The sequence below is a fragment of the Papilio xuthus genome, unplaced genomic scaffold (genome assembly GCF_000836235.2).
Source record: "Papilio xuthus unplaced genomic scaffold, Pxut_1.1 DF827679.1, whole genome shotgun sequence".
Lineage (NCBI taxonomy): Eukaryota > Metazoa > Arthropoda > Insecta > Lepidoptera > Papilionidae > Papilio > Papilio xuthus.
Window position 1 is genome coordinate 1,433,172 of NW_013530970.1, and position 17,146 is coordinate 1,450,317.

General features: G+C 33.8%; 2 protein-coding genes across 2 annotated transcripts in view; one reads left to right on the forward strand and one right to left on the reverse strand.

The window, feature by feature from the left end:
• The window catches only part of Flo2 (flotillin-2), a 162,895-nt gene that overhangs the window by 52,849 nt on the left and 92,900 nt on the right, over window positions 1-17,146 (reverse strand). The window lies entirely within an intron of this gene.
• LOC106117665 (glucose dehydrogenase [FAD, quinone]) lies at window positions 2,089-13,871 on the forward strand. Its single transcript, XM_013312061.1, has 4 exons — window positions 2,089-2,212; window positions 10,858-11,223; window positions 11,531-11,781; window positions 12,396-13,871. The coding sequence occupies exons 2-4, from the start codon at window positions 10,880-10,882 to the stop codon at window positions 13,754-13,756; spliced, it is 1,956 nt and encodes a 651-aa protein (XP_013167515.1). The 5' UTR covers window positions 2,089-2,212; window positions 10,858-10,879; the 3' UTR covers window positions 13,757-13,871.

A 17,146-nucleotide genomic window follows, 5' to 3' on the forward strand; every position in this document is an offset into this window, starting at 1 on the left:
GCAATCAGAGTCAACGTTGTTGATAAAGTCTTGTTACGAAAGTATTGGTTATGTGAAACAGTCATAAGTCAAATGCATATGTGTTAAGACGCACGTAGGCTACACAACTTGCAAAATGTTAAATACTTATATCATAATTCATATATCTCGGATTGTGTTGGAGCTTGTAATTATATGAAACAAGATACTTAATAGCGGAACTTAAAAATGCAGATCAAATCTTAATAATCTTACTAATATTATAAATGCGAATGTTTGGATGTTTGTTTAAAGTTATCTCCAGAACGGCTGCATGGCGCTGAAATTTGACATAGATGTAGAACATTGTCTGGAAGCACACATATGCTACTTATTAAGTTTTTTTAAATTCTGAGCAGACGGAGTCAAGGGCGACAGCTAGGTAATCATAGCCCAAATTTCTGGTTGTAATAGATTTAGACGACAATATAATTTTTTATATTAATGTTGTTCTTGGAGGAACTATTTAAGAAAAAAATAGGGTCAAATATGTCATATGTATTGTTTTGACATTAAATTTGCACAAGAAACCATAAAAGTACGTCTGTAACGAAAATTGGAAACCCTTGGATTACAAAATATTAAGAAACAATAAACAGTAATCAACCTTACGTCGTACAGAAAAAGGTTCAAAATCGCTTACTATGCGCGTCCGTTCCACATACGACGTGTACCGCTCTGTTTATTCGAAGCCTTTCCGTAGATAACTTTGACGCGGATTTCCTTTCTAAGATATGGTTAAGTTAGATTAGATAAATGAGTATTTCTTCATAAACAATATGAGGATCGAATCTTTCAAAACTCGTTAACTTACATTTAATTTCTCAGACCGAAATATCTGTACAAAACAAAGTCATCCCCATCATTAACTAAGAAAACAGATATAACAATATATTTTAAATAGGGATTTTGATCTCGGAAACCGACGGTTAATCACTAATATAAATTATGCATAACTGCATGTAATTTGTAATTTCTTGATAATGTTTCAACTCATGTTATATAATAGTTAAGTCACCGTAATTAGAAAAAAGTTATAAATATTTGGATTACTTAACACATCACTCAGAGTTAATGTGTCACTGAGGGGAACTCATAGTGTGGAAACAGCACTAATGAACTGCTTAACTATAAACAACCCTGAGTAGGTTAATTCAGACATTATAAGTAAGATTTATTTGGCGCGAATGACGTGCTTTCGTTACAAAGTCCAGTGTCAGAATTAATAGTGAGGTAACGAACGTCGACATTTTAGTGGGACTATTGTTGGGTCAATACACTGCTACATTTTTTGATTTTCTTCCCAACAGTTAGAAGAGGAAAGACATTTTAACGGAAATTGCAAAAGCTTTTGTCAGCTTACTTACATAGGCATGTAAGTCAAAATACTTTGTTTCACAAAATTAGTATAGGTACGTAATATATATGAATCACTTTAAAATACTACTCATTTGTGATGAATGTTTGTAAAAGTATGTCTCTACTTACGTAAATTTAATTGGGAATAAATTGTACATTACACAATTTTATAGAAAGTTGAATACCTTAAACTATATCTATAATCCCAAACGACTTCAAATGAATTTGTAATCCATTTATTAAAATATAATTTTACATAGTGAAATATACGAGAGTGTAAAGTTGAAAACAAAGATGCATAAAGGGTCAAACTTATGTTAAGGTCATAATAATGTCCCACTTACAACAGTCACCAAATAACTTGTAAATTCAAAACCTTTAAATGTTAGGAGAAGATCAAACAAGTTATCGTTGCAGTCAATTTCCACTAATCTATATATAAAAGAAAGTCGTGTTAGTTACACTTTTTATAACTCAAGAACGGCTTTACCGATATGCCTGAAAATTGGTGAGGAGGTAGCTCACACTCCCTTCTTAATCATATCACTTTTGATACATCCATCTCTTTCTATCCCTACCCCTAGATACACATCTCTCTCATTCATAATTACCTGAACATAATATAGGGATACATACTCAGGTACATTAAACGTAGTCCGGATGAAGCAAGTGTCATTTGTTGGTAATGCCTGTTAACATTGACCGCTCACTGCGAGCATTGCTCAAGCCGGCAGGGGCCACACAGTATGGCATCGGCTGGCGTTCGAACCGCGCGTATACAAGGGGTTAGTGGATAACGTGCAGTGACTCAGTGTAAACTAGCGATATTATACATGTAAGTTAATATTTTATTATTATAAACAAAAGAAGGTTTTAGTTAATTCTTAATATGAAAGAGAAAAAAGTCTTAGTGTTCGATTTTCAAACTTATAAAGTTTAAAAACTTATTCAACATCAATTTAAGTTCATTGGATAAAAATTAATATATGAAAACTTTTGCTCAAAAATTATAAGATTAAAAATGATATATATATAGTGTGTTTACATTGTGGAAACATTCGAATAAACACATGTTGTAGTTCTCTTCCTCTATATTAAAACTGACAAAACAATATGACTATTTGACAGTGGAAACCCACGCTATATCAATTCTCGATTTCCTTTATTAGTATTAATTTTAATAAGATATATGTAGTTAATATATTAATTACAAACACTCTTAAAGAATTTAGAAGGGCTCATTACAGTTTTGTGTACAATTCATTGTTAGTCCCGGAGGCCTAATTTAGTCCTCTTTCCCTTCCCACCTTCTTCTTATAAGGAAAGGATGGGAAGTGGAAGTGGACTTTCGGGACGAGAGGATGCATGGAAAGGGAAGATATTTTCTTTCTGTGCATCCTCTTCTCCGTCGATTAAAGGTAGGCAACGCATATGCAATTGCGTATGTCTATGTATATGGACAACGGTCACTTCGCTATTTCAGCGATTTCAGGTGGCCGCTCGCTCGTTTGCCACCTTTTGATATAAAAAAATAAAAAATGAGAACATGCATCCTTCATACAACTTGTTTGTGACAGGAAGGAATTGTATCTTGACATCACGGTCACATAATATCACGACTATAACAAACCTGACTATGATAGATTGGGATTGAAAGTAAAATAATTTTAAAATACCGTTAATTTTAAAGTAATATCGTCGTTAAAATTAGAGATTTCAACAGTCATACATTTTGAAATACGCTTCTTAATTATTCGTAAAGAAATTGTATGTTCTCGTCCAATTAAAAACATGAGCCGCTTACACGAGATTGTTATAACTATTATAAAAGAGATCTGTTATATAATTGTACAGATTTAGCGGTAAAACCTGGCATGAGGAACCTTCGCTTCTTTGCGTTAACAACCGACAACTATTTTATGATCTTAATAACAAAGTAATCTTACTAATATTATAAACTAGCTATCGCCCGCGACTCCGTCTGCATGGATATATAAAAAACTTAATTAGTGTAGCCCACCCATCCATCAATCCACATCACATCCATCTAAACTTTCGCATTTATAATATAAATAAAAAGCAGATATTCTAGACATAAATTCGAAAAAAAATGAATAAACAGTATCCTATGTCCGTCTCTTCGCTCTAAGCTACCTCCTCACCAATTTTCAGCCGTTCTTGAGAGGGGTGGAGGTAGCCCTCAGTCGACGGTTGTTGAACTCAACACTAGCTGTTGGCCGCGACTTCGTCTGCGCGTATTAAAAAAAAAACATAATTATTATACTGTGTGTTCTTCCAGGCTAGGTTCTACATCTATGCTAAGTTTCAGCGCGATCCATTCAGCCGTTTATATGGTAAAAAAGAGCTGCTTATAGGGTATTCCCGGAAATTATCCGAATTTTTCTGACCTTTGAAACCTTCCCTAGACCTCCACAAACATTTCAAGACCAAGATAAGATAAATCCGTTCAGCGAGACTAACGAACAGCAATTGATTTTTGTATATTTACGATGAATAGAACAGATTACAGTCTGGAATAGCGCGTAAGCTTCTGTATATAAATTCAACATGAACTAAATCGCGGGCAACAGCTATAGTGGAAATATCAATGCATCATAACCGTTGTACCACATAACTCTCACTAAATGAAAGTAGGTCTCAGCTATCTCGGAACGATTGATATTGCATCATTGAATTTACCATCACATTTTGTTTTTTTTAAATCAAAATATCGTGTTACACTTTTACAGAGAACTTGCAATCGCCAGCGACTTCTTCCGCGCGGAATTAAAAAAAAGTTGATAAGTAGCTTATGTTTTTTTTTCAGACTATATTCTATATGCCAAATTTCAGCGAGGCAGGCGTTTTGGAGATACCTTCTAACAAACATCTATCCAAACATTCGAATTTATAATATTAGTATGATAAGTAAGATTATGGTGGGTTTCGACTGTCATGACAATTGTTGTCTCTCTTTTCTCAAAGAAAATGAAAGGGATGGTAATATGCGACTGTACAAGTTTCATTGTAGTGGTTGTCAGTCTATACCAGAGACACATCTATTCTTTAATAATGCAAAAGTAAGATTCACAGAGAATCTTACTAAATAAATATTATAAATGCGAATGTTTGGATAGATGTTTGTTAGAAGGTATCTCCAAAACGTCTGCCTCGCTGAAATTTGGCATATAATAATAAAATGATGATTTATTTAAACCAAAGTACACATAAAAATATACATCAGTTGTTGGAGCATCCTTTTAAGTATATAATACCTGTGACAGAATGCTCCGTTCTTCCGTACCATACATTTTTATTTTTATTTTTACAATACGATATACCTTACAAATAAACAAAAAGAAATGATAAGCAATTTTGGTAGTTATTATAGAAAGAGAACACCATTCATTGAAACATTGCGAGTGTTTATAATTATGATTCGAGCGTAAGGACCCGTTCACACTATGTTCAATATGTATTAGTAAATTAAATTTTTAATTATAGTTGATTTATATATATTTTAGGTGTGCGGTTGCATGTGTATGTCTGTGTGTGTGGTTATGTATTGTATTAGTGTGGATGTGTTTGTGTGTATATTTTAAGAGGGTGAGAAATACGTATGTCTTTTTATTTATTTATTATTGAAGTACGGTTAGTAATTTTTCTACTTCTTCATATAGCATATAGAATATAGTCTGAAAATAAAAACATAAGCTCCTAATTAACTTTTTTTTAATTCCGCGCGGAAGAAGTCGCTGGCGATTGCAAGTTCTGTCTGAAAGTGTAATATTTTGATAAAATGCTTAAATTATGGATGTTTATTAGAATGTATCTACAGAATGGATGCATGGATATCTTTGGCATAGATGTAGAACATAACTTAGAAGGACACATAGGTTTAATTCTGCGCTGACGGAGCCTCAATCGACAGCTAGTAGACGCATTAATATATTATTCCAGTTTGTCCTCTATCTATTAAACTATTATACATATTAAGATTAGTTTGTTGCAGAAGTCTATAATTCCGCTAGTTTACAAAATTCTATAAAACATTGCATTATATTAAGTTATGAATTTTGAAATTGATTGAACAACATCTCTATAATTAAATATTGAATCTTTAAATATTTGCTATGAAATTGCGTGACAATTATACGCTTCGTATCTTGTGAATATGGTGGTTACGCTATTGACACGATTGTGGTCTCTTGAGGTGTGCTGTTGTAACTTTACTTACGAGATAGATTATGTTTGCATTCTAAATTAAACGTTTTATTCCTTGAGAGTTTCCACTGCAAACTACCTGTACGATGAATTATGTATTTTGACATTTTTATAGAGTCTTTGATAATTTCGATATGAATTAATGTTTTAAAAATGTCACGACTAATTATATAATTAAACTTTAAAATAAAAAAGAAACTTAAGAAAAGAGGTTGTACAAAATTTTTCTTATAAGTAAATCTTACCAATATTATAAATGCGAAAGTTTAGATCGATGGATGGATGTCTGTTACAAGGTACCTAAATAACGGCTTCATGGATGTGGAACATAGCCCGAAAGAATACATAGGCTACTAATTAAGTTATTTTAATTTCGCGCGGACATAATCGCGGGCGACAACTATATTATTACTAGCTGTCGCCCGCGACTCCGTCCACGCGAGATTAAAAATAGATGTTGGCCGATTCTCAGACCTACTCAATATGCTCACAAAATTTCATGAGAATCGGTCAAGCCGTTTCGGAGGAGTATGGCAACGAAAATTTTGACACGAGAATTATATATATAAGATAAATATTGTATTATAAACGACAAAACTGAGGAAATTTTCCACAAAAAACTTCGAAGCCCTTTCAATTGGCTACACATTTGTGCTCCAGAATTAGCATCTATATACAAGGACTTATTAAAAATGAACGTCATATAAGTACAAAAAACAGGACATAATTATTTATCAAGAAATGTAAGTCATGGACAACTATCGAGTGGTTTGGTCAGTTTTATGAATGTTAATTATACAATCCTTAGTGCGTATTGCAACAATAAATTACTCACCATTACACTATGCAAATATTATAATGTAATGGTTGTAACTTACTATTCAATGGTATCTTAATTAGGACCTTGTCACAATAAGCTAAAATTACACATACGCTACACCAGAGGTCACCAACATTTGAACTGAGTCACTGAATGTTTAATAGTTACAAGACAACGACAATTTACAATAATTATAATTAAATATTAATATTAACATTCTTACTTATACAAAGATTTAAATATATTTAAGTCTTATTATTAATCATTTTCCTATTTTACTTTACTACTAGTATTATATTCAAAAAGGTTGCGAACCCCTGTAAACTGTATCATTTTTAAATCCGTCTATTAAATTCATATTAGACAAAGATTATAGATCTACACAGATACGATCAACGTATTAATTATCATTAATTAATATAATTAATTAGTAATAATAAATAAAAGGATACGTAAAACAAGAGGAAATGTTCTCACAAATGCTTTCACTTGTGTCTTGAGTAAATTATTGTTAATTATATAGTGAACTGATTGATGTAGAAACATTATAATTCTGTAGTGACAATAAATTTCGCCGCGGCCTAATTCTCACGATACTGTAATAACACATAGGTTCCTTAACCTATGGGAAAATGTTGTGCACACCTGCACTACATGTGTGTATGAAGGATATAATAAGGAAACTCTAAACCATTAAAATCAAATTAAAAAATATATTAAAAATTAACGAAATTAACAAAAGACAGTAAACTCTCTTCTTTCTTTTATCATGCCTATCTACCTATTTATATCGGAAGTTATTTATCGCTGAGATTTCTTACAATATTTATAACAAAACTAGCATTTCCCCGCGACTCCGTCCGTGCATAATTAAGAAAAAAACCGTTATGAAACCTAACGTATGTTCTTCCAGACTATGTTCTACATCTATGCCAAATTACAGCTAAATCTATTGAACTGTTCTACAGATATTTACTAACAAACACCCATTCATACATCCAAACATTCGCATTTATAATAATAGTAAGATTAATATAATGTAATTACACATAGAGCCTGTTAAAATTCTGACTCTACCGTGGCCGACACAAACTTTTATTAAAAAAAATGTTTAGTACTTTCATAAGATGTTTTAACATGTCATGTTATCGTGAAAGCGAATACACTCAAGGTCAAACACACGGGTTGGTTCATGACATAGTCTCCACTATGTTACAATATGTTGCATAAAAGAAGCGTCCGATGTATGCAATAAATATGACAGAGTCCGATTATAAAAATAATTTACGATCTAGAAAGTGTTGTATCAAAATTAATTAATATTCATAATTTTTAAAATCGTTATCCTACATATGATTTTACGATGCCTAATCCGTTATGAAATGCCTAATATTAATTAATTTTATAATTTATACTATCTTTTGCCTGCATCTCCGTACGCGTCGAATTACAAAAAACTTAATAAGTAGCATATGACATGTTCTACATAAGACTATGTTCTACATCTGTGTTAAACTTCATCAAAATCCGTATAGCCGTTCCGGAGATACCTTCAAATAAACATCCATCCATCCAAACATTCGCATTTATAATATTTTAAATATAGTAAGATCTAGAAAAAAATATTTCCTGATTAAAGCTAAGTTCATACAGTCTTACCACGAGTGATATGATTTCTTTTCTTAACTTTAGTGAATACCTATAATCAATAAATTCTTAATTTACAATGACTCCTTAACAATATTTACGTATCTCTAAACTGAAATATGACTAACAGGATTTCAATGATTTTATTTCCAATTTTTTTTTGTTCATTTTATGCAATAATTTTAACCTTGTCTATATGTATAAGTTCAACGGACTTTTTGAATAATAGCAGCTAATTTTAAAACCGAGATAACATCAATTTTTCTTTAAAAAAAAAAAACTTCAATGTCATTAACTGCATAACAAAAGACAAATGTTTTATTACAAGTTTTCTGAAAGCAATTTCGCGATTTTGCAATTTATTTATATTCATATATTCATTGTTTATCTTAGTTGTTATTCTGTTGTAAAATTGGTCAGTTTGGAGTTCGATATCTTAATAATATCTTCTAGATATCTTACTAACATTATAAATGCGAATGTTTGAATGGATGGATGTTTGTTTGAAGGTATCTCTAGAACGGCTGAACGGAACTTGATGAAATTTAGCATACAAATTGAAAATGGTCTGGAAGAACACATAGGCTACTTATTAAGTTTATAACGCGCGGACGGAGTCGCCGACGACAGATAGTAAAAAATTTAAATCGCGATGTAAAACTTTTTATTACTCTGGTAATTGGATATCTAAAAATTAACAATATAAAAGGAAAGGGTTATTGTATACGAAAATTTATTTTTATTCATCATCATCATCATCAGCTCACTATACGTCCCCACCGAGGGAATCGGAGCCTACCCTAAGTTAAGGGTGATTAGGCCATAGTCAACCACGCTGACCAAGTGCGGGTTGGTTGACTTCACACATATCGTTGAATATCTTCTCAGATATGTTCAGGTTTCATCACGATGTTTTACCGTAAGAACATGGGATAAATGTACATATGTAAATCAGAAATCGAAAAACACATTGGGACATGGCGGGATTCGATCCCAGGACCTGCAGATTGCAAGTCAAGTGCTTGACCTCTAAGTCACCGACGCTCTATTATTTTAAAGAATTTTCAATAAAAGCGTCCGTTAAACGGTTTTTTTTTTATTTTAAATTGAATAATAAAGCGGGTATAGATTATAAAATATTTATTAACATACTATTATCTGTATAAAATACTAGTAATTTGTGTAATAAGGCCCTCAACAACCATCCTAGATGGGCCAAAGATCACCTCGGGCAAAATGCGCAAGACATTGCGGTGTTACACAACGATTGTGACCCACTGTGTCTGGTCATATACTAACAGAATACATATTGCAATAGTACCCATGTATTAAGTTAGTATCAATAGAATTACAATCGAAAGTAAAAATTCTGCATTCTGAGAATGTTTGTATGGATGGATTTTTGCTTAAAGGTATCTCCAGAACGGATGAACGGATCCCGCTGAAATTTGGCATAGATGTAAAACATAGTCTGGAAGAACCCTTAGGCTAGTTTTTCATTTTTTTTAGTTCCGCACAGACGGAGTCGCGGGCGACAGCTAATTATTTCATAAAGAACAAAGTAAATATGAAAGTTTTTTAATTAAAAAGCAGTAAAGGCGTAATAATTCAAATAAAAGAAGAAATTCAAAGATATGTGTGAAGTCATTCCGCACTGGGCCTGCGTGTTCGACAATGGCCTAGTCACCTCTAACTTAGGGTAGGCTCCGAGTCCCTCGGTGGGGATGTCTAGTGAGCTGATGATGATGAAGGCTGTAATAATTAAGGCAATATGAGGCTACAAGTACAGGAGTTTACTTAAGCTACAATTTACTAATATTATTATAAAAAATGTATTTCTATAATATAAATCTTCGACAACTTATCAATTTAAAAAGCACCCAGCTATCAGGCCTTATAAAAGTTCCACTTAATTCTTACGCAAAAAAAAAAAAACTTGTATACAATTTATATAATTATATTTAGTTTCTTGAAAAGCCCAGACTTACTGCAATATATAATTAATGTAGCCAAGTGATGACATACAAACATACTGATTACTGAGTAATTTATATAAAAAACATTGCTAAAATGTAAGTTAATTTTTACCTTGATTCCTTTGAAAATATAGTCCACTTTTGATATCAAGGACTTGAGACAAATTTTTGTTATTCGTTACATCAAATCACATTTTTCTTGTGAGTTAATTACGTATTTATTACGGGTAGTAAGTTTATAAACTGACAAATTTAACAAGTCGCTGACATTTAAAATTCAAACCGTTATGCTGCTTAGGTAACACGGCCATTGAAAAGAAAACAAACATTCGTTGTATTGTCCAAATATTTGTAATATACAAATATTTATATAACATCCAGAGTAGCTTAATAGTAGTTGATCTACTGCACTTTAGTACTCACGGTTTAGTAAAAGGCCATGACCTTGCTCTATACTGTTTCAGTGCTGGAAAGTCAACCTTTACTAAGCCTTAACCTTTTTATTATTATTACTACCAAACTCAATGGTTAAAGATTACAAAAGTATTTCCCTAGAGTTGATTAGTTCACAGTTTGAGTGTTCTATTAATATCGATCCCTTTCGCTGTCAAAAAAGAACTGAAATGACAATATTTAAATCGTCAATAGTCTAATGGTTAAGGGTGCGGTTTTCCAGTCATGAGAATTAACAAAAAATCTGCTTATATTTTCACAAAAAAAAAAAAGAAAAAAAATGTTAGGGTATTGCGGTAGTTTACACTCAAGAATAAACTGTGTGATATTTATACTAATTTGAGTATTTTTTAATTCCAGATGAAGGGATGAAGCATTAATAATGGGCGTGCTGACGGTTGCCGCGGCGGCGGCAAAGTCCGCCCTCACTATTGCTGGGATCAGCAAACTAACCTTCATTCCCGCCATGCTCGCTGCCATGGCCTACTTCAACTATGACCTTCTAGACCCAGAGAACAGACCATTTAACCAGAAATACCTGAGAGAAGAATACGACTTTATAATAGTCGGTGGTGGATCAGCAGGATCGGTTCTGGCGAACAGACTATCAGAGGTGGAGGGTTGGAATGTACTGCTGTTAGAAGCTGGTGGCCATGAGACTGATATCAGTGATGTTCCCTTACTTTCCTTGTATCTTCATAAAAGTAAACTCGATTGGAAATACCGGTAAGTTAAAAAAAAATATCGTACTATCTTAAAGATGTCAATAAAATAAATATAAGTAACAAATATTAAATTGTTATCATGTTATTGCAAGAGTTTAAAAAAATCTAACAAGAAGAAAATTAACAATTTTAACAACATCATCATCAGCTCACTATACTTCTCTACTGAGAGCCTCGGAGCCTACAATAAGTTAGGAGTGACATAAGACGCATAAATTTGCTCTCGCAGTAGTTCTGAATTTAAATATTAATAGGCTATACTTCAAGCTCTTTCTCCTCTTCTAAACATTCAACATTCTGTATTCCAGAACTCAACCACAAGACTCCGCGTGCCAGGCGATGAAAGACAAGCGTTGCAGTTGGACCAAGGGCAAAGTCCTCGGAGGCTCCTCCGTCCTCAACACAATGCTCTACATCCGCGGCAACAGGCGTGACTTCGATCAATGGGAGGCCTTTGGGAACCCTGGCTGGGGATACGAAGACGTGCTGCCGTACTTCAAGAAATCAGAAGACCAAAGGAATCCGTACCTCGCAAGAGATAACAGACATCACGGAATAGGTGAGGTTTTTACTTGCGGCTTTAATTAGAGGAAAAATTCAAAAATGGAAATCCTGGGAAAAGGGGTTTTGAGAGACAGACGGACGGACAACAAAGTGATCCTATAAGGGTTCCGTTTTTGTCCTTTCGAGGTACCGGATTATAAGAATGTCATTAGTTCAAGACAATACAATTTTTAGACAGACAATTGCAATCTTATTGCATTTGTAGTTTTATTATATAATACATACATAAAAATTAAAGTATAATAATGTATGCACATAATCATACAGCAATATGTATTAAGATTATAGCTTAAAGTAACTCAACATAGTTTAGATAAGGAAACGACAATATCACATAATTTCTAGGCTATGTAATGTCACCGTAACTCGTGCTGTGCATCACAGATTAAGTTTACATAACTTTGGTTTCCGAGATCAAAATCTATGTATAAAACATATCGTTATACTTGCCATATCTTTGACAGAACAGATTTAACAATATTTTAAACGGGAATTTCGGTCTCAGAAACCCACGATTAATCTGCAATTCTAAATCAATTGATATATTCCACTCGATTAAAAATAAAAATTATAACTGAATATTGACATAGGTTATTTATGTGTTTACAGGTGGTTACTTAACCGTACAAGACGCACCCTACAACACGCCAATTGGAGCAGCCTTCCTTCAAGCAGGTGAAGAAATGGGCTACGATATTGTCGACATCAACGGCGCGCAGCAGACAGGCTACGCTTGGTATCAGTTCACCATGAGACGAGGCACCCGATGCTCCACCGCAAAAGCATTCCTCCGACCAGTACGACTACGACAAAATCTACACGTATCATTATTCTCCCACGTTACAAAAGTATTAATAGACGAAGACGATAAACGAGCATACGGAGTACAATTTATTAAAGATCAACAGAAGCAAATAGTATACGCTAAACGTGAAGTTATTCTCGCTGCTGGAGCGATAGCTTCCCCACAATTACTCATGCTTTCAGGCATTGGACCAGCACAACATTTACAAGAAGTCGGTATCGACGTAATACAAGATTCTCCTGGAGTTGGAAGAAACTTACAAGATCATATAGCAGTTGGTGGATTGGTCTTTGAAATCGATTATCCAATCAGCTTAATTATGAGTCGACTTGTTAATATAAATTCTGCTTTACGATATGCTGTAACAGAAGATGGACCTTTAACATCGAGTATTGGATTAGAAGTAGTCGCATTTATAAATACGAAATATGCAAATTCTTCTGACGATTGGCCTGACATGGAATTCATGATGACTTCAGCCTCAATACCATCAGACGGCGGTACACAAGTAAAAAGAGCTCACAGTATTACTGACGAATTTTACGATGAAGTATTCGGTCATTTGACAAACAAAGATGTATTTGGAATCTTTCCAATGATGTTAAGACCGAAAAGTAGAGGATTCATAAAATTAAGATCGAAGAATCCATTAGAATATCCCATTATGTATCACAATTATTTGACACATCCTGATGACGTTGGAGTTTTAAGAGAAGGTGTTAAAGCGGCAGTGGCGGTTGGTGAGACCAAAGCTATGAAACGTCTCGGAGCTAGGTTCAACAATAAGCCGGTACCGAATTGCAAACATTTACCATTGTATACTGACGAATACTGGGATTGTATGATAAGACAGTACACGATGACTATTTATCATTTATCGTGTACAGCTAAAATGGGTCCATCGACTGATCCTATGGCTGTGGTAGATCCCACATTACAAGTTTACGGTGTTAAAGGATTAAGAGTGATTGATGCTAGTATTATGCCAACAATTACTAATGGAAATATAAACGCTCCTGTAATTATGATCGCAGAAAAAGGCAGTGATATGATCAAAGAAACATGGTTACCGAAAAGACGTAAAAGGAATGCAAAGTCGTCTAAATTTTCTGAAGTAAAGAAATTATTTTTAAATAAGAATACATCGTGTAGTACAAATAGATGATAGTACAGTATTTGAAATTAGATAAAATGCCATAGTTTTGTGCAAAATGCTAAAAACCAAAAGTAACTGTTTACTGAAAATAAAATAGGATATAATTGACATCTAATAGATTCAATCATTGTTGCATATTCTAGTCTCTTTGACAATATTTTTTATATGTGTAATAAGACTAAAGAAATTTAATAAACCTTGTAAGTTATTGTAGATGGGTTTTTAATTTTTTGCTATAAGTTTACTAAAGAAACAACTTTTTCTAAGTTGTTTCTTTTAAAAAAAAAATTTAATGCTTCTTACGATGTTTGTAAAAAAAAGTACATATTTTTTTGTTACAAAATGTATATATATGTAAATAATAACTTTGCATATACAGTGTAAATAGTATAATTTATTTTATGTGATGAAAATATATCTATATTTTTAATTCGAATTTTATTGGAAACATACCTCGTATTTTAATTAAAATCGTTTTTAAAATCAGCGCCATCTATCGTGTTGGTCTAAAGGTAATGTAAAATGCAATCAAATCATAAACTTCGCCACGACTCGAAAGCATTTTTAATTACTAATAAGAAAATAGAAAATACAAAGAAATATATATCACTATCTGGTTTTGAAAATTAACATGCCCAACTTTACCCCTATAAACCATCGTATAATACGAAGCGAATGACACCTAACTTAGCCAACATCGACTCAACTATTTCGGCTTCAAAATCACACAATGAAATTGACATACACACAAACTACATATCCCCTTCTGTTGGCCGAGCACATATTATCCTAGTTATCGTCAATTATGTCAAAATTACTATAAGATTTTTGGTGTACACGCCCGATAAGACGATAGGCTGCACAAATTTTAATACAATTTTTTTCGATGACGATACGATGTCGATTGTTATAAACATTCGATATAGACCCTCTGTTAGCAAGAAAAAGAAACTAGACATTTGACGCTAATATATCATACAATTCTAGAAACATGGCCTTTCCATAGTTAAGTAAAGTTGGCACGGAATCAGTGCATTTATGACATCAAAGGCAAACATTTTAACAAGCGAAACACGTAAATGTGGAAAGTGAGAGGAAATGCACTGGGAAGTTGTTTTCATTTTACTGCCAGGATAATCAGTAGCATGATTTACGTAATCCAACTATTGTATTTAAGTAAATCTGTTAGATAAACAATTAGTTTTAAAGTGCAACAAACATACAGAGCCCTACTGTATTAATTGTACAGTCATCATCAGCTCACTATACGTTCCCACTGAGGCTCGGGCCTACCCAAAGTCACGGGTGACTAGGCCATATTCAACCACGCTGGCCAAGTGCGGGTTGGTTGACTTCACACATATCATTGAATTTCTTTCTAAGATATGTGCAGGTTGCATCACGATGTTTTCCTTCACCGTAAGAACGTCGGATAAATGTACAAATGTAAATCAGAAATCGAAAAACACATTGGTACATAGCGGGATTCGAAGCCAGGACCTGCAGATTGCAAGTCAAGTGCTTGACTCCTGAGCCACCGACGCACTGTACAGTCAGCTGCATAAATATTTACAGACACATTTACAAAACTTAAGACACTTATGCACACCTTCGATCGATTCATATTTTTGACAACAAAAGCGTGTACAAGCTTCTGAAGCTTTATAAATTTATACATACATACATTATAAATTTATACATACAGCTGACTGTACTTGTATTAAAATACTTATTAATTCAAATACATATCTATACCCTGTCTTCTTTTGGACATCAAGATTAAAACGAGTTACACAACGCGACTGTGCGAAGCAAGAAATTGCGCGAGAATCGCACCGTTGTGGAACGCCAGCCACCCAGGTGGTGTGGATGGAACCTGGCGGTTTGTCGTGTCGTCGTTCCAAACAGTTCTTCGGAACACTCCCCATGGTAAATGCGGTAAAAAATGCAGAGGGAACTAACGTCCCTCCGCAAGGCCAGGGAATCAAGCCGATCCGTAAGACCTCGGTCGTTGACGATTCGAGTCGCTCTCCGTTGTATGCGGTCAAATGGAAGAAGCCGGTACTGGGGTGCTCCTGCCCAGAGGTGCGAGCAGTACTTCATATGGGGCCGCACTTGCGCCTTATAAAGTTGCTGTACTGTACTTTTTGAATAAATATTTATCTTTAAAAGTTCCCGAAAAGGTTAAAGATGATTCTAAGTTATTTGTTGCGATATTAAAACAAAAGAAATAGAAAATGAGAAACAAAAGCGTGTAAAATTGATTAGCTCAAGACCATGACAAATACAAACACATTTACCATCAACAAAGTTATTAAACATAACCATAAAGTTAAAAAAACCTTTCAATATACAACTTACATAACCGGAAAATGCATCCTCACTCGAGAACAATATCTAGCACATTTGCGCAGTCATCGTTATATTATAAACTGACCTCATGACTTGCGTAACACCGTGTATTTAGGACCGACTCGTTTCGTATGGTAAGACCACATACACTACAGCAATAAAACATTCTACGCAATATTTTTCAAATACAAAACCCACTTTCATTTCTGTGATTCTTCAATAACTTTGTATTGACTTTAATAAATAAAATTTTATAGGAAAGTAGGTTTTAATGTAAGATTTACACTGCTACCTTTCTTTTTTTTTAAAAGCAAATATTCGAAAAAAAAGAATTTTTTTTCCTCGACTCATTATAAATGTCAAATTGGATTGAATAATTTTGAATTTTATCAAATGTTTTGTGTAAAGATTAAGACAGTTGTGTTTGTGTTTATTGTTATATTTACTAAGGCTTAAGTCCAAAGTCACTATGGTCAATTCATAACGTGAAGTACTCTATGTGAATAGAATAAAGGAATTGTTAAGCCTAACAAACGACTTGACCAGCGTGTTATTTCCTGGGCAGTTGCATCGCGGAAGTAGGTAACCATGCTTTATACTGATTGCGAACAGTTTTATAATGTGACAAGAGAGTACTAATGATCTTTTTTTTATAACAGAAGGTGGCAAACGAGCAGCAGGAACACCGAGGTGTTCAACAACGCCCATGGACATCAGCAATACTAGAGGAATCGCAGATGCGTTGCCGGCCTTTGAGGTGGTGATAAGCTCACTCTTCCGAATAATGTGGAACAAATATACTAATTGATACAGCCTTACGAGTCTTTATTTGGTCCCTAAGAGTAACAATGTATAGATTTACTGTTACACTAAGAAGTTATTAAATATCCCTTAATGAGTAGTATATTTCTACAATCGACCTGACATGGCCAAATACCAAACGAAGGTCCCAACATAGAGCGAGCTGGCGACGTATTGTGGACGCCATCTGCCCCACTACGGGGACATAAGACATTAAGTTAAGTCAAGTTGTGACGTAGTACGGAT

Bases quoted from the DNA above. Each gene is read 5' to 3' on its own strand.
- LOC106117665 (XM_013312061.1), top strand. From the start codon at position 10,880: ATGGGCGTGCTGACGGTTGCCGCGGCGGCGGCAAAGTCCGCCCTCACT. The intron at 11,224-11,530 runs GTAAGTTAAAAA...TCTGTATTCCAG, and splicing joins AAACTCGATTGGAAATACCG to AACTCAACCACAAGACTCCG. The intron at 11,782-12,395 runs GTGAGGTTTTTA...ATGTGTTTACAG, and splicing joins TAACAGACATCACGGAATAG to GTGGTTACTTAACCGTACAA.